The sequence below is a fragment of the Halichoeres trimaculatus genome, unplaced genomic scaffold, assembly GCF_033239565.1.
Source record: "Halichoeres trimaculatus isolate MK-OKI-2021-1 unplaced genomic scaffold, fHalTri1.1 fHalTri1_scaffold_4, whole genome shotgun sequence".
Taxonomy (NCBI): domain Eukaryota; kingdom Metazoa; phylum Chordata; class Actinopteri; order Labriformes; family Labridae; genus Halichoeres; species Halichoeres trimaculatus.
In genome coordinates this window covers 27,326,562-27,354,418 of record NW_027437182.1, presented here as the reverse complement: position 1 = coordinate 27,354,418, position 27,857 = coordinate 27,326,562, and the positions used below count along the sequence as shown (strand labels likewise).

The 27,857-nt window shown below is 40.9% G+C and overlaps 3 protein-coding genes across 5 annotated transcripts in view; 2 read left to right on the top strand and 1 right to left on the bottom strand.

The window, feature by feature from the left end:
• Window positions 1-27,857, bottom strand: part of haus8 (HAUS augmin like complex subunit 8) — a 39,578-nt gene that overhangs the window by 10,829 nt on the left and 892 nt on the right. For 2 of the 3 annotated variants that reach the window (XM_074668481.1, XM_074668479.1), the window contains exon 2: window positions 20,853-20,961. The exons of the other annotated variant lie outside the window; for it this stretch is intronic. The gene's annotated coding sequence lies outside the window, so the exon portion shown is untranslated. The remainder of the gene's footprint in view (window positions 1-20,852; window positions 20,962-27,857) is intronic. 3 annotated transcript variants of the gene reach the window in all.
• Window positions 2,584-3,834, top strand: foxe3 (forkhead box E3). The gene has a single exon (XM_074668828.1). The coding sequence runs from the start codon at window positions 2,584-2,586 to the stop codon at window positions 3,832-3,834; it is 1,251 nt and encodes a 416-aa protein (XP_074524929.1).
• foxd2 (forkhead box D2) lies at window positions 10,385-12,635 on the top strand. Its single transcript, XM_074668428.1, has one exon. It carries the CDS (start codon window positions 10,839-10,841, stop codon window positions 11,934-11,936), a length of 1,098 nt encoding a protein of 365 aa, XP_074524529.1. The 5' UTR covers window positions 10,385-10,838; the 3' UTR covers window positions 11,937-12,635.

Below are 27,857 nucleotides of genomic sequence, written 5' to 3'. Positions count from 1 at the left end.
TCTTGGTCCTCCAGCTTTTAATACACCTGAGAAATGTGAGCACTGGTCTGAACTGAAAGGCTTAACTGATTGGAGAGGAACGTACAGCTGTGTGTCAAGGGAGTGTGTAAATGCCAAGCAAAAAAGGACCAAGAACAGAGCCCTGATGAATACCACAGTTAAAACCAACACCAGATGAGCTGGTTTTTGCTTTGATTAATATAGTAGATCTGTGGGACGAGTATGGATGTAGAGAAGTTTCTGTAAAGCTGACCTTTCACTTGCATTAAAAAATTAAAATTCAGGAGACTGGCGTGACCATAAATAAAACTACAAACCCTGTTTTCTCCCAAGAACTAAGTCTGTTTTATTCTATTAAATTATTACATTTAGAGCAATATTGTAATGCATTATTGTGTATAATCAGTGTATTCATACTAACTTACTGTTGATAGTGTATTAAATGTGGTATCATTTTTGGTCAGGTCTTGATACATTGACTTGTGAAGAACTTATAGATCCCAATGGACATCACAGGTCAACATCATCTGTTTTTCAGATATCAATGATGATTCATAATGTCTAAGTTTGGAGTTGATGCAAGTTATACACTTTCCATGCATGTATATGTTGGATCCACAAAATGAAAATCTCAAAAACTTGAACTGATCACAGTCCCCAACAAGTATGCAGGGAGCAAAGAGGTGCAGAGCGGTACAGGGAGGCTCTACAGGGCTGGTTTAGGAGGAGTGGGGATTAGTAAGAGGCTGCAGGCCCTGAGGCAGAGGGCCCGTTTCCTGGCCTGAGCCCCTGTTTGTCCTGCCTGACCTGGCAGCTCTGGGGGCAGATCCTGCTTGGATACAGCCCCGCTCCCACGCCTGTCTGAAGCTGTTAGCCACTGGCTGTGAGTAGCTAGCTGGGCTTAGTAGTGTCTGAGCTGCGGCTGTGGTGGGAGGGGTCTATCCACGCGTTGGTGGGGGTAGCCAGCTACTTTGTGCTGGTGCAGTGCAAGTTACGGTAAATAGTAGGCGGTTGTAATCAATAACTAATTTGACAACAGCACCAAACACTTTCAGACACACAGCAACAGAAAGCCATGCTTCTGCAAATATTGTGATTTTCTCCTCTTTTTGTCCCTCTCTATATGTGTTTAGGATGTGTTCAAACAATGAAATATTGTAAATTTCTTTTAAAAGAATTTCTGTCAAATCAATTTCAGAGTTCACAAATTTCAAATATACTTAAAATATTCTGCTTTTTAAAATGGTGAGTGAACAATAACATCAATAACTTTCTCATATGAAATCCTCTGAAGTTATGTTACGATAACATCTGGTAGTTACAAAAATGCTAATTCGTATACCTTTTAGAGGGACCTGATCCTTGTTATGCCTTCGACAGGTCTTTTTCAATTTTATTTTACTCTCACTAATCGATGCATCCCCAGATAATCTAATGTGTATGTAAAATAATGAAATTCTCCCTTGCAGGACTCAGGACAGACATTATAAAACCCACATTAAACAACATCCCCATGTTGTTTGGAGTGAATGCAGGAGGCCAACTCATCCCTTGTGTATCTTTTCCAATGACGCCCTGCCTGTTTTTTCTCCACAGAACCAATTAGAAGCACTATCACATTTGTGTGTCGTTAGAGTTTCGTGTGCATAGCAATTGTGTGCAGAAGTGTGTTTTGACTTAAAAATCCATAAGATAACACATCTCCTCTCCAGCCAGGGGTCTGTTTGATTATCACTCTCCAAAAATGAAAATGAAATGAAGGGATATTTACTTTTCTTCTACCAAAAGCTTTGATAGCTCAATTGCTTGTTTTCAGTGGCTTGTTTTTATTTTTCAATTGGTGGATTGGCTGTTGGGTTTGGAGTAGCACGGAGCAGCTCTGTGAGTGTTGTTTCTGTGCTGGATCTACACAGAGCTGGCAGTGAAAGCAGCCAGAAAGAACACAGAGAGAGATAGAGAGGGATAGATAGGTAGAGAGAGAGGGTGTGTGTGTGTGTGTGTGTGTGTGTGTGTGTGTGTGTGTGTGTGTGTGTGTGTGTGTGTGTGTGTGTGTGTGTGTGTGTGTGTGTGGTGGGGTGGGCATCAGTAAATCTCTTTTAGTGGCTCTTCTATTTATGTTGAAGTTTGTCTTTGACAAAGGTACGTGTGTTTACACAAGGCCATCTCTCAGCATGATCTGGGCTGTGACAAAAGATGTTTTATTTTTTAATGTAATTTTCAAGTAAAGTCTCTTTTTTAAATTAATGTCTGAGGAGGTAAAAACAATTACTGTTAGAATTAAAGCACAATAATAACCCAAACTAAAAAGAGGTTATGAGGTTTTGTCATGTGTGTTGGACATATTAATACCCCAAATGTTTTGTCCCACTGCCTCCACCAGTGACGTCACCCACCCCCCTTCTTTATAAACTGTCAACGCCTCCCTCTCACCTGGACTGACACACCACCCAAACACCAGAGCAGGACACACACAGGCAATTTTTGACCAGAGCAGGGATCCGTCACTTCAAAGGGTATATTCCTTTTTGGTATTTTTGTACTTTTTTCATTTTTGCATAAAGAGATAATCTAAGTGTGTTTTTTATGAATCTGGCAAGTTACTCTTACTTCTCTGGCATGTGCAACATGACCGCAGAGACGCAGCACTCGCCTGCTGAGGCTAGTCCTGTCGTCATGTCTCCCAATGTTAGCTTGGACTCCCCGCTGCCTCCACCGCCTCTCATGCTGCAGGCTCGCTCAAAGGACAACATCCTGATCAAGTCTGAGCCCAGGGGGACCAGCCCCAACACGGAGGATGGAGCCGCTCTGGGGCAGACTGAGGAGCACCTGCCCACTGGTGGAAGCAGGCGGAGGAAAAGGCCTGTGCAGAGGGGCAAACCTCCCTACAGCTACATCGCGCTCATCGCTATGGCCATCGCCAACTCCCCCGAGAGGAAGCTCACCCTGGGAGGTATTTACAAGTTCATCATGGAGCGTTTTCCCTTCTACAGGGAGAACTCAAAGAAGTGGCAGAACTCCATACGCCACAACCTCACCCTCAATGACTGCTTTGTGAAGATCCCGCGGGAACCCGGCAGACCTGGCAAAGGGAACTATTGGACGTTAGACCCTGCCGCTGAGGACATGTTTGATAATGGGAGCTTTCTGAGGAGGAGGAAGAGGTTCAAGCGCACAGATGTGAGTACCTACCCTGGGTATATGCAGAGCTCCAGCGCTTTCACACCGACCCCAATGGGCCGACCTACGTACCCAAACACCCTGTACGCCGGTATAGGGTCTGGGTATGGGTCCCAGCTGACTGCAACATCCCCACATCCCGCCATGTTGCACCACTACCAGACCCCCGGACAAACGCAGCCGCGTATGTTCAGTATTGACAACATCATCAGCCAGCAGACTGTAGTGCAGGGCGGGGATCTCAACTCCCAAACACTTGGGCTGCACGGCGGAGCTGACCTCAGCACCATGACCTCCAGCTGCTCTGTTACCGGCGGCCCTGACCCTTCCGCCTGCTTCCAGACCCAGACTGTCAACCCCTCAGCGAACATGCTGGGCAGAAACACCGGGAATCTCTCCTCAAACTTAGGGGGAGCGTACCCATACTCCACTTCGGCATCCCCACCAACTTTACCCGCCATGACCCAGTCCGGGTTCTCCCCAGGGAGCTCTCAGGTGTACTGCTCCGGGAACAGGATGCCCCTCCCGGCTCTGCGCCCGGGCTCGTGCGCCGATCATACGGAACAGCTGCTGGGCCTCTCGGGCCCCATGAACTCCTACAACAACAGCTACATGAGACAGGCCAACTTTGCTTCAGGGCTAGAGCGCTACATGTGAGGCGTTATGTGCCCCTAAAATCCCGATAAATCTACGAAATACTCTCACATGAATTTTACCTCTGAGAGTAGAACTGCCTGACTGTTACCGTAGTAAAATCCCCTCTTAGATTGTTCTGGAATAGGCCTATCTTGACCTAATGAAATGCTACCTAAGACTCGTTTTATTTCCTAAATTCCTGTAATAAAATTAATGAGTTATTCAAAATAAGAATAGTACCGAGCCTTATAATGAAACATTCCTTTTCTTAAAAGCCATTTAGATCTGTTTGATACATTCCATGACTGTTTTATGCGCCTTATTTCGTTCATCTGTTTTTCTGTTTTAGTTTGTTTCTTGAAGGTTACATTTGTTGTATTGGTCGTCTCTGCTGAATTTCATGTAAATAGTTTGTTGGATGTAAAAACGTTATTATAAGTTTGTTGTTACCACTGACGACAGGTCCTTTGAAATAAAGTGAATTTTACAGTAAAAAAAGAAATCTGGTCTTTATTACTGATTAGGACCTTTTGGGGGGAAAAAAAACATTTTTTTTTATTTTGAAATAAACGTTTTCATTTTCTCTAAAAACACATTTAACCCTTAACCTTCAAAGATATACAGAGCAAAAAGGGAAAATTAGCCTGCATTTTTGTTTCAATTTTAAATTCTTTGGATCAACTTGCATATCATGAATTTGGGAGCGATTTTAATTATGTAGTTCTAAAAGGGAAGTAGTGGAAACAATTTTTTAAAGTAAATTTAAAACTTTTATTCACAAAATTTTACATGAACTAGTCTGTGTCCCTAAAAAAAAAAAATAGGGGAATAAAATAAAGACAGAGAAGCTATGAGACTGTATATTACTTTACACGCCGGGGGCTCTGTAACATGCCAATATCTTAGCAAACCTGAGCTTTCTCATGCTGAAGCTCTATGGCTCATTTTTTTTCTTACCATAGATTTTTTTAAATCTCTATGTCAGAATCAGTTGACTTGTACTTTATCCTTATTCAGGATTATTATTATTATTATTTTCTAATCTGGATGCGTCCTCTTTCATAATTTCATGAAGCACACTGTTTTAACAGTGCAGATATTACGGTTACAATTTTTTTCAGTTCAATCAAAAAAACAAACAAACAAACAAACAGAATCTGCTCATTAGGATCTCAGCATCCTTAAACTGTATTCAATTTGAAATTTGCAATTTTATCAGCTTTTATCTGTTTTTTTTCAGTTGATATTGATAATTATGAGTAAATGTTTTAAAAGGAAACATAAAAAAATCTGGACAGCAAGAACTCTGCATCAGTTTTTGCCCACTGTGTCCAACTTTCTAACTGACAGTTACGGCCACTTTGGAGGTCAAAAATTACTTGTTGCTATTTTTTGTAGGATGGATGGTAGATCTCATGAGTCTCAATACATGGTCATATTTGCCATCACTAACAGAAGCTGAATCTACAGCTGTGACACCCTGGATATCATTGAATAGTGAGCTAAACTCATGATGAGCCAGATCTTTGAAGACAGCATCTCTTTTTAAACAAAAAGAAAACATGATTTCCCACATATTCATGGCCTGCAGTTTTAGCGATATTTTAAAGCAGTCAGCATAGTTGGAGTTCAAGTAAAGGTCTACAGAGGAAGGCAGAATATTTTCCACCACTAGATGGAAGCAAAGAACGTCAGTCCTTGTTATCTTGGTGTTTGTTGAGGTTGTGTTTAATTTCTTCACTCCTGCTCAGCAATCAGCACTGTGACCACTGCCAAGTGATGCACTTATGGAACTTTTCTGTACTTCAACTTATTCTTAATTTTGCTTCTACATCCAGGTTGTTTGATCACTGCAAGTATTAACAAATAGAACATAATGAGACATAATGTTGACTTGAAATGTTCATATCTTTGAATGGTTTCAGGATGTGTCTTCATACTTCAGACTGTGATCTCCTCTCTTACCCAGATTTAATTTTCCCAAGACATTACTTGAGAAAGTTGCAAAGGCCTCTTTGCACGTGATAAATAATGTGCAACAAAGGACACAAAAAGTGCAAGTAACCGACCATAACAGACTTCTGGTGAGCTGCCTTTAAAATTACAAGAAAAAAAAAAAGGAAATTCAAGATTGAAAAGACATGCATGCAAGACTACTTTTTGAGGTGGGCTTTTCTTCATTCTAAAAAACTACTTTTAATATGTGTACATACAAAAAATAGTGATCATCACTATTGAGACTACAAAGAAGTGCCACATTGCTGCATCATTACTTCAACATCCTTATCTTTTTTGATCTTTTAAGCAAATTTGTTCATCATTTTTAATATCTACTCAGAGAGAAGAGGGGTTAGTTCATGCCTGCATATTAGTTATCTTGAAACAAAATGAGGCTCGTGTATTAAATTTATCACTGAAACAAACGTTAATTCATATGTTTTGATCTGGGAGTTTTAAAAGATCTTGTATTGAGCTATGAGTGGGCTCATATTAACCAATTTTAAACATTCTCTTGGCTAAAGTTGAACAATTAACTCTACCTTTATTGTGTGAAAGAACTGGTTTTTGTTGTCTTATGTTAACAGAACCTGAGTTTACATTCCCAAAAGCATGATTTTTTACATAAACACAAGCATTAATGAAGAAGTCAACAGGCTGCCTTTTCACCTCCTGATCTGGCTGGCTCTGGATGATGATTATTTCTTGGTAAAACCCCACTACAGAATGTCTGGCTTTACATTTTTATGACATACGATAGCCAAAAAAAAAAAAAGATCCTGTTTTGCTAACCTGCTGAAACTCTTTAGATGTTATAACTTTTTCCTTTTACATTATGAGAAATTGGAACTTTAGTGTTTGATAAATTCTTAATCAGTGCCATTCAGTTACCTGCAGTTACCATCTGTTACATGTCAAAGCAGCATCACTTCAGAAAATCTTATAAAAGAAACAAGTTAGCGAGATGGCCGTGACTGAATATGTCTGTGAGTGCCTTGTAGTCTGGCTCATAGCTACAAACAGCCAGTCATAGATAGTCAGTAGGGTGGCTGACAGTAAGATGGCTCTTGTTCTTTGATTTGTCTGCATGTGACTCTGTGTCTATCAAACTCATATGGTGATTAATTGAGTAATAAGGAATGTTGCAGAAACAGCATTTTTTTTTTGAAAAAAAATATCTCCTTGCCATTACTGCTTTAAATGTCCCTTTTGTAGTAATTCAAAGGTTTATCTTATCTATTTTGTCTTAAAAGTCCTGCTTTAAAATAACAGACTGGCTGACGCACATTACGTATAATACAGTTTTTATACTCAAACCAAAACCTGGGATTTAATATCAATACAATTAAAGATATTCCTAGTTCTTACAGTAGAGAGGGAAGTTAAATAAGATAAATGGTGACAATCTGTAAATGTGCACCCCCTGCCCCCATTGAGCCACCCCAGTCTGAAAGTCTGGGCACGCCCCTGCACAGAGACACACAGTAATGGTGTGATATGAAAGCTGACAGGCTTTCAGGTTTAATCACCAAAAGCTGGAGGAAAACTCCTCTGTTGATTTTTAAATAATGAGAGGAAAGATAAACAAACTAAATCTTCTGTCCTAAAGGGAGCAGAAAGGTGGCTCATGTATGAGCACAAGAAGGATTAATGATCAGCTGATGCAAAATACATACAAACAAACAAACTCTGATCTACATTCACATACACAGTTTGTCTGTTTTTCCAGAGTTTTCTCATACTCTGATTCATTTATACTGCTCTCTGCAGACTGGTATCGTTTTTTTTTTTTTTTTTTTTTTTTTTTCACTTTTCCTGAAGAGAAGATAGCATTCCCTTTTAAAAAAAGAGAACAGCTTTAGTTTGTATTTCTAACTGCAAGTCATTTATCTGCTGCTTGCTCTCTCAAAGAGATAATGGGCAGTCTGTGATATTACCAAATGAAAATGCTGAAAACTTGAAACTTTGTGCACAGCTACCTAGGAGTAAGTCAAGATAATAATCATAAATGAGTGGTGAGGTGATCAGGGTCTACTGAAGAGAACAATGTACAATATTAATGAAATAATCAGCAAATTCTTAGTAACAGCTTCTTATGTAGCCTGTAATGACATAAGGTGCCCTAAACAGTATCTCCGTGTAATCAATGAGTTTTTTTCTGATTATTGGTTGTTTTAGACTACTCACAAACAGATAATTACTGAAAGTAAAGGTTTGAGGAGTGAGTCCCTAAAAATGCACTTACAGAGTTGTTCATTTACATATTATTACCTTCTGATTCCTTAATGGATCTAGCAGTCTGCTCTTTAGTAACTCATCAATTATCTGCCACTTATAAAGAAACTACATACTGATGACCAATCATGATTCGAATGATGCCCCTTTTGCAGCAGTGTCCTTAATTATTTATCAACTTTTAGCCTGTCTTTTCTTGAAGTTCACTTATAGCAGCAGAGGGCGCTCCAACACCACAAAGCAAAACCACTGAGAAACCATCTTTTTGCAGGAACCATGAGAACAGGAGCCCATTTGAACCTTTTGGATTTGAAGGATCTGAGATATCCAGCTGTGAATAATAAACACGTTTCTAAAAATAAAACTTAAATGTAGCTCAAATGTTTAGTCTTTATAAACGATCAGAAAATAGCCTGAATGTCTGCGCAATGACATTCGGTGGAAAGTTGATTTGCACAGGAGCGCTGGGAAGCTGGATACCAAAAAATAATCTTTAGTATTTATTTTATATTTTCAGAAATTAATACTACTATATGGGTCTTGTCGACAATATCAAACTAATTGTCACATTAAATGTGATCTCAAAATATGTTGCCAGCGACGTTAATGTGACACGCATTTTAACATTAGGATCATATAACGACGTGTGGGCCGCGGATGTGTTACAGGTCTGAAACGACTATAAGCGAAAAAAAAAAAAAAAAAAGAACGGATAAGAGGTGTTGTTTTTTCATTTCTGACGCCCACTTTTTCGCAGATGAAAAAATACTAATAGGCCTAATTTTAATTTATTTATATTTATAAAAGGGATGATGCTGCTCAGACGTATAGGAAGACGTCTAAAGCGTGCCGTGCGTCAGGCAGCTTAGTTTGACTGCCTCACCTTCCTGATTGACAGGTCAGAGAGCCGAGGCCCAGTTTGGGTTTCTCCGGGGAATTTAACAAGATGCATGCTTGACCTGCACTTGATCAACAGTTGTTTCCTCCAGTTAAGAAAAAATACATCACATCAGCTACCGAGTTTGGAAAGACAGAAGCAAACAAACCATGATGATATTACAATCTCGATCATCAAAAAAAAAAAACTCTCGTACAAAACTGAAATATTTAGCTCGAAAATGCAAAAATTTATGACAATCTGGATGTAGTTTTTACGCGATCGATTCATGGGTTTGCTGGTGCAAATGCACTGGAATAACGACAAAGTGTTCCTTCCTGCGCATGTACACACACACAGACACACACACACTCTTCTGCTTGCCTTTAGTCTGGGCGGAGGTGGACTTAAGCTGGTCGAAGCTGACTACATGAAACTGGGGGTGTAGAGGAAATGCTGATGGAAAGTGTTAAGACTTCTGATGAGGCACACAACTACAGCAAGACGCGAGCAAAGGAATTGGGAAGTCTGCCAAAACACCCATAAGGGGATTCAGACCGACAAAACTGCTGATTTATTACAGATTGTCTTCTTCTTTCTGTTAAATAAATAAAATAAGACAATTAAATAAATAAATAAATACACAAAAGTTAATCATATTCCATTGATAAACGATCATGCAAATATTAGATTCAACGTCAAAATATAGCAATATATCGAATTAGTTACAGATTTCAGGCTTTAACCTCTATTTTTAGACACACAAATTGCAGTCTATATCAAACAGGATTTAAACAAAACCACGCATTGTACATGAAACGAACTCAATAATATCAACAATAATAACTGGCCTTTCAACCCCTTCAATTTCTCCCATTCAAAGCTTTAGGTGTAATTCATCTTCATAAGTGTATTTGACTTAAACATGTCGATAACATCTTGATTCGATTGAAAACAAATATTAACACATTTTTAACATTTCACATTTTTAAAAAAATATGAAAGACATGTTTTTCTCTAAAATTAGAAATGAAAAAAGTGGCAAAGTAAATTGTACTGCGTAACTAAGCCACAAAACCTTGTATTCATAAAAAAAAAGTCTTCCTAAACGATTAAAACAGTCGGAAATGGATTGAAAGAGGATGTGTTTGATTTAATGATTAAATTTTTAAAATTTCTCAAATATTAATCACAGAGTTTAGTTTCAATAAATGAAAACATTAAGAAAATCAAAGAAATTAATGCACATTGCAACGAGATATGTGTTCTACGGTTTGTTGTAAGGTTTGTGATTTTATAACAAAATCTGATTATGAGATCCGAGAGCAGATCCGTTAATGACTTTTTTTGCAGAGTAATTTCACTCAGTTCCTGGTAACAGTGACTCGAAGACCACGTGATCAGTGTGCTCCTATAAATACCTTTTGGGAGCTAAGCAGGATAGTGTCATAGTCTGGCTGGATACATACCCAAACCCGTGCGTAAAAGAATCAACGGACTGACACTTGGATATCCAACGGTAATTTGTCAGCATGACCTACAGCAGAAACTCGTCTTAAAAGGCAATAATAACATCTCAAGAAGACAGAAGGCAATCTTGGTTTCAGATCGATGGTCTGTGACTATCTTTTTACGCGTGGAAACCAGAAGTTTTTGCTCGCTAACAATCCAACACGGACCTGCTCCAGCAGCCTCGGATGACCAGGAGTCGCCATTTCCACAGGTCAAAGACACATGTTCTTTTATTTTAATAGATTTTAGTCATGTTTGCATTCAGCTAAAACTGCTGGGAAAAGTCCGGTGTGATTGAGAGGGGGTGGAAGAGAGTGGACGCGCGCTCTCGCTCCGGAGCCTCACTGGACCAGAGGGAGAGAAAATCTGGGAGAGAGGAAGAAGGGCAGCAGCGTCTCCAAGGATGACTTTAGGGACGGATATGTCCGACAGCTCTGCATTGTCCGAGGATGTGGACATCGATGTAGTTGGGGGTGATATTTCCGTTGGAAAGGACGGAAAGTACATCCACCACGAGTTTAACTTGGACAATGACTCGGACGATAATTACTCCCAGAATGCAGCCGAGAGGGTTTCCTCCCCCGGGCTCAGCAGCTCTGACTGCCCGTCTGATCAGATGAGCTCCAGCGCAGAGGTGGGCTCCGTGATTGGGGAGAAAAGCAGAAAAAGTGCACTTGTGAAGCCTCCGTACTCTTACATAGCTCTGATCACCATGGCCATCCTGCAGAGCCCGAAGAAGCGCCTCACTTTAAGCGAGATCTGCGAGTTCATCAGTAACAGATTCCCGTACTACCGGGAGAAGTTTCCCGCGTGGCAGAACTCCATTCGCCACAACCTTTCCCTCAACGACTGCTTCGTGAAAATCCCACGAGAGCCAGGCAACCCCGGGAAGGGCAACTACTGGACCCTTGACCCGGACTCTGCAGACATGTTCGACAACGGGAGCTTCTTGCGCAGGAGGAAGCGTTTCAAGCGGCACCAGGCGAATGAAATCCTCAGGGACTCTGGTGGCTTTCTGCCCGGGTTTGGATACGGACCGTATGGATACAACTATGGACTCCAGCTGCAGAACTTCCACGCAGCACACAACCCGTATCACCCGCACCACACAGGAGGCTCATTCCCGTTCCCCAGCGCTCCCTGCACCTTGCCCTCAACTGCCTCCATATTCCCGGCACCACACCCCTTACCTGCCCTTTTAGGGGCTGATTTAAGAAAGCCCTTTTACCCACAGCTTAGCCCGTCCTTACCACCCCTCAAAGCAGACTCCAGCACCCCGAGTCGGCCTTCCTTCTCCATTGACAATATCATCGGCGCGGCAAACTCCAGCGCCTCCTCCTACAGCGCGCAGCCGAGCAGCCAGGCGCAGATCCTGGCTATGTTGACCCCGGCTCTGGCCTCTGCTTCCAACCATTTGAATCTTTCACAGGAGAACATACTACCACCGCAGAGTCAGACTTTTACCAGCAAAACCCCCAACCTGAACACTTGCCCCTTCTAAGAAAAGAAAAGGCTCTGAAATGTTTTATTAAAAAGTAAAATGTGGCGTCGACCTATGTGAAGGTAGGCTGGACATTCTTGCTGAAATTAGAGTGCTTTGGCTCCAAATTTCCTACCGATGTAAGGAGAGAGGATTATTTATGCTTTGTAAATATGTAAAATAGGAAGAGACACAAACGAGCGAAACTCCGAGAAGGATCTGTCGTGGCCTGCAGTCTGACATGATGTGGCCTTCACTTGTCAGAGAGAGAAAAGAAAGACAAGACCCAGAAAAGTGCCACTCGATTTTAAGAATATATATAATTGAGAATTTTTATTATGATTTATATTGTTTTTATTTTGTGCGTCGTGAGAAACTGGCACTGTTGTTGTTGTTGACATAGGCTGACAGAGACGGCAAACTCAGGTTTTACTAAGAAAGCACATGAAGACAAAAGATGGGGCTGGCGACAGGGGGGTCTGATACAGAAAGGTTCCTCTATCACCCCAACACCCTCCCGAATCCCCTCTACACGGTGAACTTGTGATAATGTCATTTCATGTTGTCGGTGGACACCTAGGCTGTGTGGTTTATTTTGGATATAACAGAGCGCATTACCTCTCTCAACCTTTTCACTGTTGTTCGTTCTCTTTCACGACTGAATCTGTGAAACATACAGTCTGTCATGTGTTGCCAATAGAGAGACACTTAAGTGTTCATAGGTCATTTTTTGTTGTAATGACAAGAATAATAAATGTTTGTGAATTCGAAAAAAAAAAATCAGCCTAGTTTTTTTTTGGCATGGAAATATGGGGTCAAAAATGGACCAAAGATTCATCTTTTAAATCAAGTAAGCCAGGAGCAATGAGAGCTGCTTTCTGTGCTTTATTTTGAAAGGGCTCGCGTTCCCTATGGGCTTCAATTTTTTCATCAAACATTCTTTTTTTTATAACGCAAATGTTTGTATATTGAGTGCATTATTTCATTCGCAAAAGTGCAGCTTGTACACAAAATTAAATCATTGTTTTGGAAAGGGCATTTCAGACGAAAATAGTTCCTTCTCAGTGCAGTTAATTACAACTGATTTACGCACGAAATTCGGTTCAGATATTTTAAACCCGACTCGATTCGGATAACAAATCTGAAATCACGCAACAGTGCGCAAGTATTCCTCTTGTGTGGCTCCTGGTAGCTTCTAAAGGACCCGTTTCTAAAGCCCCCCAAATGAATGGGGGGCGTGAGCAGGCCTCCGCGCTCTGTAATTGAAAGTGAACAAGGATATACCCACGCTCTTTTGGGGTTTTCGTTGCTAATTTGTAGCAGCATTTTTCATCAGGTTCCTAATCCACCATAATGCGCCTTTCTGGTCGTTTGTTGATGTTGTCAGTGTGGACCCCCGGCCCAGGGGAGTGAATGTGTGCGCAGCGAGCGGTCCCCCTGTGAGACCCGCCACACACATTCGGAGCCTGAAAAGCAATCTTCTCTAAAGGCCTTCGCTTTGCTCCGCTTTCATGTCGCCTGTGTTGTCTCGGGAAAACTTCTATAAAGAAGCAGTGGGACTCGTCCTGCTACAGAAAACAGGCCTATTGGTCTTTTTCAGAGTTGTTGGAGCACATGTTTCCAGACAGAAGGGGGTGTGAAGCCTCTTTTATTTACCAGATCTGTGTGTGCAAACGCTTCAATTAGTTTGTGGCTGTTTTGACAGATGATTATTAAGGATGAAGGGTGGGAGGGCTGACTCCTCTGTTTTCCCTCAGCACAGCTCACTGGAAGTCTTTGAAACGAAAACCAACACATGACTACTCTCTTTATCCACACACAGCTTTTCTTTCTTTCTTTCTTTCTTTCTTTCTTTCTTTCTTTCTTTCTTTCTTTCTTTCTTTCTTTCACTGTGCGTGGAAATTGGACAATTGATAAATGTCGCGTAAAGATTTGGGAAATGGTTCAGATTAGAGCTTCCCCTGCTGTATCCATGCTGTTAATTGATATCCTTCTTATGTAATTTGCAGAGTAAATGAGGTGGAAAAAAACATTAGCAGACTCTGGAAGTCTTGTGCGCGCTCTCCCCACTGACAGGGAGTCATTACGCGCCGCATCAGCCCATTAAAATCCACATGAAGCGTTTGCAGAGGTGGTTAAAAAAGCCATTGGAATAACGGCAGAAACGAAGAGAAGGCCAATAAAATCAGCAGACACAAGGCGCACACACTGTATCTGGGGAGGTTCAGCCAAAAGGCTTCGGTTTTTAAAAATGGATGATATGAAACGAAACCCGTTTTTTAAGGATTTTGGCTCAAATGCTCCCCAACACTCATCTTTGCTACAGATTACAGGCTCGTGACCAGAAATAAACTTTCATCTTGCTCTTCCTCAAACCACAGCAAACACTAATCACATTAGGCATCTGAGGCGCATCTTTAACGCCCTTTAATTTCTCATGCCACTCTGTATGGCAAACTATCATCGCTTTAATTTTTACACGTTCAAACTCAGTAATAACCTGGTTTCAGTGAAGGTTGTCACTTTTAGACCACCCACAGTCTTAGCACCAGAGGGCTCTAATTTAGACACCACCATGACATTCGTCACTTTTTACGTGACATTTTCTCAAAAGTGAGTGATATGTGGAGTGACAGCTTAATGACTCAACTGTCCTAAAAAACACTTTCATACATTTCAGGGCTGATCCCATCTCTTTCTGAACGCTCCCATATGCTCTGTTTTGTGTTTCTGTGCCACTGTGTCGTATTTATAGACCGAGAGATTGATCTGTCATTTTTCCTCAAATGTTTTACGGTCTTCAGGATCTTCGATGAGAGTCCTATGATGTGATGATGAAGGATACGATTACGATTAAATGATTCCCAGGATCAGGGTACTACACATCATTTTCTTTAAAATCATTAAAAAATGGTGTAAATTCACCAAAAACAGCGCGTGACAGCAGGGAATTAGGTGAAATCGTTTTACATAAATCTTTCACCGACTTGCCAATAACGTTGTGTTCACTGATCGATGCATGTTAAGGACACGAAGATAGAGGGCGTGTGTGTGTGTGTGTGTGTGTGTGTGTGTGTGTGTGTGTGTGTGTGTGTGTGTGTGTGTGTGTGTGTGTGTGTGTTGTGTGTGTGTGTGTGTGTGTGTGTGTGTGTGTGTGTGTGTGTGTGTGTGTGTGTGTGTGAGAGAGAGAGAGATAAAGAGAAACAAAACGTTAATACGCTATATATATATATATATATATATATATATATATATATATATATATATATATATATATATATATATATATATATATATATATATATATATTGCTGCAGATCTGCTTCACGTTTGATACAGAAGTAAAACAATAAGATCTATTATAAAGCCTACATAAAGTAGCCTTTCAGTAGAACAATAATAATCGAATCTAAGCAGATATTCATGCTAGAATAAAACTGTTGCCTGGCAAAAAATATAATAATAATAAAACAAGAATAAAAAAACAACAGGCGCGAAAACACCTTCAAAACATTTTTTTCTGTACCACTTATTTAACTTTCTTTAACTCCCTAAAGCAGCAGTAGCATTTTTTCATGTTGAAATTAACTCAGAATTAAGAAAAATCATCTCTTGTCCATGTGATCAATAGTTGGTATTTGCCTTAATGTCTTTTATTTGGTAGGCCCTACTTCAAGTTGAACCAATACTAGCACATGACTTTTTGTTAAAGACATCCTTGAATCCTTGATACATAGGCTACATGGGGGACAACCCACCTCTTGCATCTTTGTGCAGCAACTTGTCCGCATCTTTTACATCAAGCTGACCTTTATCTTCCACCTTAACACCACCTCTCTGTCTTTACCCTGTGCCTGTGTGTGGTACGTCAGGCAGACGAGCCTTCTCGCCTCCCTGAGGAATGTTGGCCCGGTCCGCGGCTCCCCGCCCGGCCTGGAGGAGCGTGGAGCCGCGGGCCCAGCAGCAGCACAGCCGCTATAAATCACAGCCTCCCCTTGCTGCTGCCGGTCCCCCTGCAGCCTCTGTGTTTTTGCAACAGCCAGAGGAATCCTGCGCTTAATTAATTTAGAATGTGTAAATAAAGCGAGGACAGTGAACTCCCCATCATCTCTGGAAACACAATATTAACTTTGGAAGATCTTCGCCCCGCCGACTCTGACACACTAAACGAACACCTGCTGCAGGAGGGCGGAAAAAGACGAGGGCGCGCGCGCGTGCACACACACACACACACACACACACACACACACACACACACACACACACACACACACACACACACACACACACACACACACACGCTCCATTTCAGAGCAGGGGTATAAATGACGGCAGATATTAGCTACCATCACCAGAATATGATAGCAGAGGATACCCGTCATTCAGGCCTGTATTAGAGGGACAGTGTTTACTGTAAAGTCTGGGTGGTGCACAAAAAATCCACTTAGACCCCTGACCTGACCAGGGGCTCCTGTTAAGTTTTTGATGATTTTACCCCTAAAATATATGTTAATAAAATAAATTAATATTGTATTGATTTTTTTAAGATCAAAATATGGGAACTGAGATCAGTGTTACGACTGGGGCAATTTACCTGACGATAACAGAGTAATGGCGTCTTTGACGTTTTTCCAAACTGACACACCAAGCATCTAGTGTACACTTGCAGTTGTTTTATGACAGTAAAAATAATAATCACGTGCACATCCAGGTACCCTCTGAGTCGAGGAAGGGGTCCACAGACAACAAAAGTTGCAGGTGATGAGATGGGTCACATCAGCCACATAAAACCAATGCAATAAAATTTCAAAAAAAATATGAAGAGGCAGCTGTCCGCACACACATTTCCATTATCAGTTTATCACCGGGTTTATATCCCTGCATGTAATTTAGCTACTGGATCCAAACTACTTTTACGCTGAACATCTGAAAAAAAATGTAATGAAAACACCCTAACACATTCACCTCACATCTTATCACCATGCACTCTCTCTCTCTCTCTCTCTCTCTCTCTCTCTCTCTCTCTCTCTCTCACTTAGGACTTGTTTGGTGCATTTGAGAATCTGCTTAGTCGTCTGGGGACCACACGTTGAAAAGCACGAGTGTTGGCTTTACCAGGACGTGCAGAGGAACAGTGCAGTGTGCTGCACCCTCTCTGTAGTGGAGAGGCGCAGCTGCTGTTTGGTTGCTTTCAGTAACTTGAAGGTTCTCCATCCTCCAGGTGACTTTTTGATGCAAGCGTTACACTAAGCCATGACCAAGGCTAGGGCCCTCTGCAAATAATGATGCTATAGGCTACTCTACATTATTATCGCTTTTCTATCATAAATTAATTTTACGCACTATGCGATTATGGATTAAACGCTGCCTGCACGTAGCAAAGTGGGTGACTTTAAATTTTTTGACATGCATGTCCACAATACACATCCGGACCTACCCTTACTGTAGACATAATTTCCCTACTCCCTTGCTTACCATGTGATAGGCTGAGGTAAAACAATTAATTCAACAGTTAAAAAGTCGAACTATTTGGACGGAAAGTGAAAGTGTTTTTTCTGCTCCCATAAGCAAAACGTCAAACTTCACGTGGAGGTAAACAAGTTAAGATGACCTAAAGCTAGCTCTAAGTATGTCCCCTGTGTCCCCTCACTCAGCAAAGGTGGAAATGAAACAATGCCCATCTAATCTCTTTCAGTGTGAAAGTGTCTCTCCTCTAATAGTAGGAAAAATCTCGCGATAAAATTGAAGTTTACAATCCGGAGTGAAATGCGATCATGCCGAGGTCGTGGGGCCAAACTTTTTAAGACTAATGTTTATTTAGAGAAGTGAGCGCTGTCTATGGGACTCCCCGTTCCCCCAGAATGCAGCACTAATGTCTTTAGCAGGTCTGAGCAGACCACCAGCACGACATGCACGTCTCTGCAGTGTTTGGAGCACGGACACACACTGCCCGAGAAAACTGCCGACTGACATGACGTGAAAAATTAACAGTTATACAAAAATGTTTTCAAAACCTTTTAAACAATAATCTTTTAATAATGCCCCTTTTTAATCACTGCCATCAGAAGACTTTCTGATAGGGCATTTAAATGACTTTTTGGTTTCTCTTCTGTATCTGTAGAGCTATAGCCTACCAAGCTATTTTACTGAACAAATGTACTACCTAAGGTTCTCAGCTAGTATTAATTGCCAATAAAAATAAAAAACGATTTATTGAACAGAATTTTTGAGATACTGTAAAGCCATCTCTCCAAATCTCCGTTTCCTGTGTTGACCCAGTATCAACAAATTTCCCCATAAACTTTCCAAATAAGCGTCAGAAAGTGGGATTATGCAAGCGGACTTTTTGGCTTTTTAGATCGGAAAAAAAGTGTCATCGTGAGGTGTAAAAATGTGCATATTTGCAGTGCATTTTCCCACTGCTGGAAGAGCAGCAGCGTGTTTTCTTACAGTTTGTAAAATTGAATTAGATACGGTGGGGAATCTGACCTCCCGCCAGAGCCGCATATTTTTCACCCCTCAGGTTTTAGTGTTCCTCGGGTATTTTTGTTTTCTCAGCTGGAACTGCCATTAGACATTGTGTCCGCGCCGTCCATTTCTATCTTTACCATCTCTCCTCTCCACCCCCCAACACCTCACTTTCTCCTCCTCTGTGCAGCTCGGCTCGTACCCCGCCACCAACGTCGATCTGAGTCGGAGACTGGACACAAGACTGCAGCACAGGCAGCGCTGCAGAGCTCGGGCATGCGCACTGTAAACACAGTTTACCCAGAGGAAAGCACATGTGTACACACAGGAGAGCAGAGGGGCCCAGGGCCTTCTGTCAAGTGACAGTGTTAATCAGACTGTGAAACTTCCTCATGGTCATTTTCTGAGGAGTTAGACAGGATTAGTGTTACTTTATGAACTGTAGAATTTTTATTTCCATGAAGAATGAGATAACGTGTGAGCCAATACCCCGAAAGATTCAATTAAACATTCATTCATTGTAATAAATGTTATTTGGGGAGCTAATTTTGTGTGCTAAGGTTCAAAATGACCTTTTCTTAAAGATAACAACAGCTCACCAGCTAAGGCTTTTGGACTTTTATAACTCAAAACAAAAGGTGCTTCATAGGGAATAAAGTAAAATCACAGTGGTCTTCTGCTCAAACATGGTTAGTGCCAGACCATAAAAACCACCAGTCCACAAAGATTGATGCCTTCTTCTATGCAAGTTATTGACTGAAAGTGCCTGTACAATTGCTCACAATATAGCCCCATATGATTCTTCAGCACATAAGAGCCCTGAGGAGCCACAACAGCAGTTATAGAGTCAGCAGCATCACAGCCTGCGAGCAGCCACTTCACTGGAGAGGTAGTGTACAGGAAGAGTCAAAAGGAAAAAAAGAAATGTGTATGTGTGTGTGTGTGTGTGTGTGTGTGTGTGTGTGTGTGTGTGTGTGTGTGTGTGTGTGTGAGGTGGGTCTTTGATATCCCTATATTTTCTTCTTCTTTCAATCTGTTTCTTGGGACACTATCGATCCTCTACATCTTCTCTGAAGGACACTACATGGCATTATAAATGACCCCCATGGAAAAGTTCACTGTTGAATGTGTGGTTATACACTTATACACTTTTAGTATATAATATGCCAAGGATTTCCTCTATAAATAAGGATTTACTTAACTCATAAAATCAGGAGCTTTAAATTCATTATTTTTCATATCAGCCCATGAGTATTGCACTGCTTTTATCTGGATGAGTTTAACCGTGCATTGAAGCAGTTAGACAAAACATCATATAAGTCTTATGAATAGCAGCTGGGACATGCTTCTCCAACAAAGAGCTCCTCAAGTACTCCTCAAATACCATACACATGTCAATGCAAACTAACATACAGAAAGCCCTGATAACAAACTGGGTCTCCAAAGAACCAAGCAATGGTAGCATTTATTTAAACATTGATTTATGCCCTTTTTTACGCTACTAATCAGATTCCCTTCAAAAGATGGCTGAATCGTGTTTTAAGAGTATCAGGTTGAAAGGCGTTCCACAGAGTGTATTTCTATCACTGAGGGTTACAGTACGTGAGTGAAGGAGAGCACACAGAACGCCCAGGTTCAAAGGGGAATTGAATAAAAAGGCCATAGTTGATGGGACCACTCTGAGACTCCTCGTGGAGTAGAGATGTCGCATATAAAGGAAGGGAAGCAGGGCAGAGAAACAACAGCCTGCACACTGAGAGGCTGCTGCATGGGTGAAGTAGCCTGAGATTGCACTCAGAGTAGAGGTAAAGGGGCATCTGATCACATATATGTACGTGTGTGTGTGTGTGTGTGTGTGTTTGGTGTGTGTGTGTGTTCGGATGGGGAGAGGTTAATGTTGTTCATGACTACTAGAGTCATTTCAAAGGGCTGAAGGCGCGGCTGCATGATGGATTGGAGGCTGAAGGAGCGAGCAGATGGGTAAGTAGAGAAAGTGAGGTTAAGTGGCAGTTAGATGTTGCAGATCTAAGCAGATTGAGAGCAGCAGTGTATGAGGGAAAAAAAATCAGTCATGCAGGCATGCTTTCAGTTATACAGGCATGCTTTCTTTTAGAGGAAGCCACCGAGATATAATCAAAGAATCTTAGAGAGCAGTGTTTGTGACAGGTTTCTCACTTCATTTCAGGAAAATAAGATTCAAACTAAATGTAGCTTTTAATGTTTTGTTCCAACAATGATTGGAAAAGAGTATCCAGTCTTTACCAAATAAAAACTGTAAAGCCAAGCTATGCTCCCTGGCCTATAAAGTTGTTATAGAGGTGAGGAATTTTCCAACTAAAGTGGAACTGTCTCACAGAATTCAAGACTACCAGTTATAAGTCATATTTAATGGTATTGTTTTGTTCCACATATATTCAGTACACCTGAACATGCTTGCTAACTCATTCACTCACTTTTCATACAACTTACCCCATTCATGGAGACTACAGGACGAGAGAGAGGGCACACCCTGTAAAGGTCGCATAGGAACTCTTTACCCATGCAATTCCATTTGGAATCACCAGATACCGTATCTGGACTGTGGGAGGGAGTCAGAGTACCTGAAGTGAGCCCATGCATTCACAGGGAAACAAGCAATCTCCACACAGACAAAAAATGAATAACCTCATGTCTGTGTGTTAACAGTACTAACCACTGCACTTAGTTTATAACAAGAACTGACTGTTTAAGTGGGCACTCAGTACAGAGAAACAATACCGTTCCTTGTTTGAACCTTTAATACCATATTGTAATGTCTATGTGCTATTTTCCTAACACTAAACCTGCATCCTAGTGGAAAACCATAAACTCAGATTAAAGTTCAAAGTAACTTTTAGAATGACAACTAAATGCTTGTTTTATAGTTCTGGCAAAGTATTGCAAAACTGTCACATCACCAACAATAGAAATACTTTTGGTAGAAACTGTGGGATACAGCTATTTGAGAGCAAGGCCTAAACATCAAAGGCGCACCCACATCACCTTATGTCAAATACTTGCACTTTCATGGAGACACTGGATTCACTAACTACACCAAGAATCTTCTGCTCTGCGCTTTATGATGCTGCACTCTGTCAAGGTAATAATACAGTATATAACACATAGTATATTATATAACATGTGTGACTCTTCTGGAGGTATCAAAGGAGCTACATACTACTTTTTGCCTATACTTGGTTAGGGATGGGAATCGAAAACAGGTTCCTGTTGAGAATCGATAAGAAATGTTTCAACCCATCGATATCATTAGCCTTTGTGCTTAACAACTCTCTTATCAATTCTTTACACTATGCCAGAGCTGCAGGACCTTATGTGACTAGTCTGCCGCAGCTTTCTTAGCTTGACAGTTAGATAACATTTTCCAAGAAAACCCTGTTTAAGGATTTATAACTTGAAATTTTACTGACAACCTGAACACAGAAATCTACATTACTCTCTCACAGGATATTCCTAATCAATGGATTCAAAATAAACAAAATAGTGCTAGCTTGATGCTAATGTATATAGGAAATTGCATTGATATGGTAGCGGTTAGCATGGATCAGTATAACTTTGGCTTCAGAGTAGAATTTCAACTTTCATCACAGAAACATATCACAGTTACTCTTTTTAAACAATACTGAGAACTCCAAATGTCAAAATACTTTCAAGCAAATGAAAGAAAAGTTAGGCTCATGGTTGGCTTCATAACTACGACAAGGTTCCAAACAACTTGGAATAACGCTATAACCACTTCGAGATACTAGATGGGCTATTTGAGTCAATAACATATTACAAAACTGTACATCAACGTATGACGTGCAATTTTTACTTATTTCCTTATATTTACGCCAGGAGATATCCAGATCCGGTGACCAATTACTTATTTATTCACTTGAAAAAGAAGGGATTGATAAGGGAATTGATAAAGAATTTAATCAATAAGCAGAATCGATAAGGGCATTGATATCGATAAAATTTTATCAATGCCCACCCCTATAGTTGGATGTACATGGACCATTTCTGTAAAAGGCATCATGCAACAATAGTTAGAGTGGAGGAAGCACAGAAGGAAAAGACAAACCTGCCGATGCCAACAGGCTTCATTCTCTGAGAATCAACGACCAATTTGAATTTCAGTGTTATAGTATTACAGTGGCAGCGAGGTGGTTAGCATTTCTCAGAGTCTCTAAAGCTGGATTCTCGCATGCACAAAATTCTCCAAAGATTATTAGCTGTGTAGATGCCAACAGACATCATTTTAACCTGACTTTGCTTTCACACATTTTCCACTCCTTAAGTTTCAGCATGAAGCTATGGTGAGCTGATGTGAAAAAGTAGGGGTGATGATGTTTAATTTGCTCTGTGCAAACCAGACAACATCCATAGAATGAATAAAACCTACTGAGGTTGGGGAGGAAGAAACTTTTCAAGGTTAGAAAAGTGAAGATGTCTGTACTCATGTCTGTTTGCAAGGAAGTAGCTAACTGTAACTTTGGGAAATTTTGGGGACCAAGCTCCTGAAAACTTTTAGAAAAGTTCAGGACTGCTCATGTAAAAGAGGTTCACGGCTGGTAAACTTTCACAGCTGACCGTACAACTGGGCGCCTATATAGTTTGGGGTGAAGGAAAGGGAGCTGTTCTTGTCTGTTTGTCTTCTGGTGTGTTATGGGCTGGTTGGTTAGGGACATGCCGTGCGGGTGGCAGGCCTGTCATGGGCCTGTCATGAGAGTTGTCACAGACCATTGTGGCAGTAGGGATTGATGAGGAGCAGAAACAGGATGGCTAAGGGCTGCTGGGAAACAGGAACAGGAAGAAGAGGGGGAGGAGGAAGAGAATTCAAGTTGCTGTTAGGAAATTCAAAGAATAAAATTGAAGATCAGAAGTTTTGCAAATTATTTCAATACTAGAATCAAAATACAAGTTGAATATAAACTAAACCATGGATGTAGTAAGGAAATACGAGATGACATTCTACTACTGATCTTGTAAAGAAACACCACTTAGAGCCACCATTAGACTACAGGAAACCATTTAAAATCAGTACAGCAGTTTTGATGTTTTTACCAACTTCTTGGTTCCCTTAAATCACTCGCCCGCCTACTTTCCCCTGACCCCACCCACCTGCTACTCTATGAAGCCAAAAGCCAACATTATTTGCAAATAAAGTCCTGTCTTAACCTCTTTTTATGCCGACTCTGATCTGTTTCTTAATCTACCCCAATCATCCTAATCTCCCTCCCTCCATCCACTCCATGATGCCCCTCCGCCTCGACAGCCGTCAGGGGATGTAACGGCTGATCTACGAAGGGTAATGGTCCTCCTCTTCCTCCTTGCACCCCTGCTTTCCTCTCCTGTTTGTTTTGCTCGGTGGCTCTCCCTCCCCTAATTCAATTCTACATGCTTTTCTTGGCTTGGCCAGCTCAAGTTTTCTTTCAACAATTTTGCCCTCTGCCTCCTTTCCTTCTTTTCTTCTCTGACCTCCTTCCTTTCTCCATTAATTCCTTTTTCACTGTTTTTTTTTCTGTCTCTTCTTCAACTCCCAGCGCTCACTGTGTTTTTCCTCTTTCCCCGTTCTGTCTCTCATGCTCCCAGTTTTTGGTGTTTTTAGTGCTGCCTCTGATTTGCAACCTCTGGAAGGACCCCGTGTTGCTCTCCCTCTCTGGGCCGTCTGCCTCCCTCTGAGGGAGCAGCTCACTGGGGCTGAGAGGGGTCATGCCTGGGTGAGAAATATCACTTCTCCCCTATATCCTTCTATCAATCCATTCTTATTCACCATTCAGTTACTTAGCCTTTCCTTTCATCTCTCTCAATCACATGATTTGCTTTTTGGAAATCACTCCTCTTCTTCTTCCTTTTCCTTCCTTTCCTTTTCAAGTAAAACAGAAGTGATTTGCTGAATTCCTCCAGAAGTACAACAAGCCAAAATCCCATTAGAGAAATACTTTAAATATGTCATCCAACTATGAGCAGACTGCTTTGGACATAAAAATATACATATGATTTCAACATCTCAGACATACTGCAAAGTGTATTTATGAGGCATATTTGAAGGCAAAAACATGTATATCTCTTTTAAGTCAGTGCTGAAATGATTAGGCAATAAAATGTGTGTAAGAAATTGGTTCAAGTGCTGCTGATTGATTGAACATTCGCCAGTGATAGGATGTGGAGACACAGAGAAAGTGATGAGTAGACACAAGAGGTAGAAGAAAGAAAACGGTGACAAAAAGAGGAATAAGAGACCCGTTATTGTGTGTTCTTGTGGGGGGCAACTGAGGGGATCATCTTCCCCCTCAGCCCCTCCCTGGCCCCAGCCAGAAGCCTCCAGGGGTCCCTGTGTTCCTGAGGAAAAACATCTCGGCCCCCGTCACCCCTGAACCCGGCGCTGGGCTGTTTACCTTGGCCTGGCTGCCTGACAGCTTTACTGATGTTACATACAGGCACACAGGGACCCTGAGTCAGAGAGGGAGAGGGAGCATGGGCAGGAGGCGGAGGAGAAGGGGAGCAGAACGGAGGAGTGAGGAGGATGAAGGGGAAGAAACAAGGATGGAGGGGGAATCAAGGGCACACATTAAGGTGAGAAAGAAAGAAGAGGTTTGAGAACAAGAGGTGTGCAAGAGCGAGTGTGAAAGCTTATTCTGATCTTAATCGCCATCATCTCAATCCATTTCAAGAGAGATCCAGAGGAAAGAGAGCTGTTCAGAGGGCAACAGAGTGCACACTGAGTACACACCAAGAAGAAATATTGCCGGCCGGCAAAAAGTCTGCACAAGAAACACAGGCATTAATTTTCATCAGCTTTCTAAGTAGATCACTGTGTGTATAAAGCAATATTTTGTTTTCAGGATCATTGCTCAATGCAGAGTGTGAGATTTGGAAAAGCAAAACTAATATATTTTTAAAGAGCTCACCTTACTCAACACAATGTGGTACAGAAAATACATTTACTTTCTATGTATCTACAGCTGCTGATGCTCCAACTAATGGTTCACAAAGTTTTATGGAAGCAGTTCCTTATAACCTCTGTGAACAGAGTTAACACACCATAAGAGCTAAAGGAATACAAAAACAAACTGACTTTTTGGCCCTCTAAATACAAGTGGTTATTTATATTTTTTATTTTTTTAAATAATTTTTTTAGCTATAAATTTGACAATTTTTTTTTTCAAAATGATGACATCAGAATAGAGAGCATAACATAATTTACTTTGCATTAGTTTTGACTTGCTTTCTTTTAAAATCAACACAAAAAAAACAGTTTAAACCATATTTTTGCTCACTTCCATCTGTTCCATCTGTCAATTTTCAGTTCAAGTGCATATGATATATAATAAACCAAAGTAAAGTCAACTGCTTCCATCGTAGCATTAAAGTTGCAGCATCCTTGTTAGCTTAAAAACTTGCATATAAAAATTAAAAATACAAAGAGGCTAAAAGAAATTTCCTTATTATGAATGAAAACAGAATAATTTAAACCTCTGCTTCTTTTACTCTGGTTAATCATTTAAAGTAAGTAATTAATGGAAGACAAGTTGTTTGACTTTGGTTCTTTTTCTAACTTCCCTATCTTCACCCTTTCAAAATAAAAGCACCTTACTCTGTTACATCTTTAACAGGAGATACTTTCAAAGTGAAATTAGAGTCAACAACAAATTATTTGCCGTATGTGCATTTCTTATATTGAGCATTGATAACATAGAAAAGGGCAGGAAGAGGCCTCTGGGGGGTAAACCATGTAAATATTTTGTATGGTGAGCATTCTAATTTTAAAAAACAGGAATTTTCTCGTTATTAATAATAACAAAAGAAATTGACTGAAATTGTGACCAGAACTCTTTAGAAATTCAGTGCCAAATCCTCCTGTTTGCACTAGACAAAAAAAGAATACATAAAAAATGCTCTCAGTTAGATGAGGAGTTGAATTTGCATCCTCTAGGACAAAACATCTCCATCATGCCAGCAGTTTGTCTGTTTGTAGGCGTTTGTTTGTTCATTTTTTCTACAGCCACAATGCTGGGCCGGGCCGTGCTGGGCCGCAGGGGTTTCTGTGATGGGGGTGGGAGGTCTGTGTTTTGCGGCTCAGAGCTCTAAGTCTTGTTTGTCTGTCCTGAGCAGCTGGACAAGCTGTAATAATACAAACGGGCCTTTGAACAGGCTGCTGTGTTGTGCCGCTCCAGCTTGGGTTACATCCCACACACACACACTTTCTCACTCAGAAACACACAACATATGACAGGCAGGCAGGCTGACTGGCAACCACAACACATGCATAAAACTGACCAAAAGCATATGTCAGCGCAAGTCGACACAGGCAGACGTGTAGACATGCATGAATGCTCTAATATGACACACAAATACAGCCCAAACAAGTGCGCACTGATCTCTGCCTAACAGTGATTGATCACCTTAAACCTAGCTGTCACTCTGCCTGATGGCCTGTTTGTCTGTGTCCGCTGTTTGTTTGTTTGTTTGTGTGGACAGACGGGTGGCTTGCTTGTTGTTTGTTTATGGCTGATCATTTGTCACTATAAATCATTAGGGATGAACACACACACTCACACAAACTAACACACATTTCAGTCCCCCATGATTGTTTCCGCCCCTCTCAACTGATATAGGCCTCAGCAAACACTTCAGTTTGACTGCCCTGTCATGCTGGAAGCTGCAGCTCAAACTGAGAAAAAAAGTGGGGACATAGTTGAGTGCCATCGCACTCCACTACACTGACGGATGACTTCCTCTGTCATTATGTAATGGAGTTCAGGGCTTCACCTGCCCTAGTCAGGCCAGTGGCCTCTGTGCACAAAGCAGGATATGAGGGGATGGGGAATTGGTCTGTAGGTTGCTGGGTCACTACTCTGGGGATCTACATCAATAATGGAGAAGAGCCACATAAACAATATATATTTTCTTACTCTTTTGGTATTTAAACTACAGAGACTAGCTTATTTTGATGTTTTTATTGTGTAAGATTTGTTCTGTAAATATGTAAATTAGTGTCTGGCTAAGGCTGTGTACATGTTTAGTAGCTACTTGTTACTATTTAAATAAGTGTTTCTTCTTGAAAATGCAACATCATTGGTAACTTCTGGTGCATATGAATGGTTAGTTAGGTGATATTAGAAACACTCAGATACTTGAATATTAATAAATCTATTTCTAAAGCCTCTGAGAGGAACTTTTGGTTTCTCTTAATGTAGCCCTGTATCTCTCACCTCCATCAACTATAATCAAAATGGGCGGTATCAGTTTGGATCAAGTTGAAAAAGTGATTTACAGTACCCCATGTTGACGAGCTGCAGCATAGGTCATGAACCCTGCCAGTTACACAGAGAACATCAATCAAACTATCAAGTTTATATATGTCACATAAAATATTCCTTGACATGTGTTTCTGGCAGTACAACTTGTTCTCATCACACTGATTTATGCCTAAAATCAGACAAATTATGT

What these genes read in the sequence shown, in the direction of transcription:
- foxd2 (XM_074668428.1), top strand. Translation starts at nt 10,839, where the DNA reads ATGACTTTAGGGACGGATATGTCCGACAGCTCTGCATTGTCCGAGGAT.
- foxe3 (XM_074668828.1), top strand. Translation starts at nt 2,584, where the DNA reads ATGAATCTGGCAAGTTACTCTTACTTCTCTGGCATGTGCAACATGACC.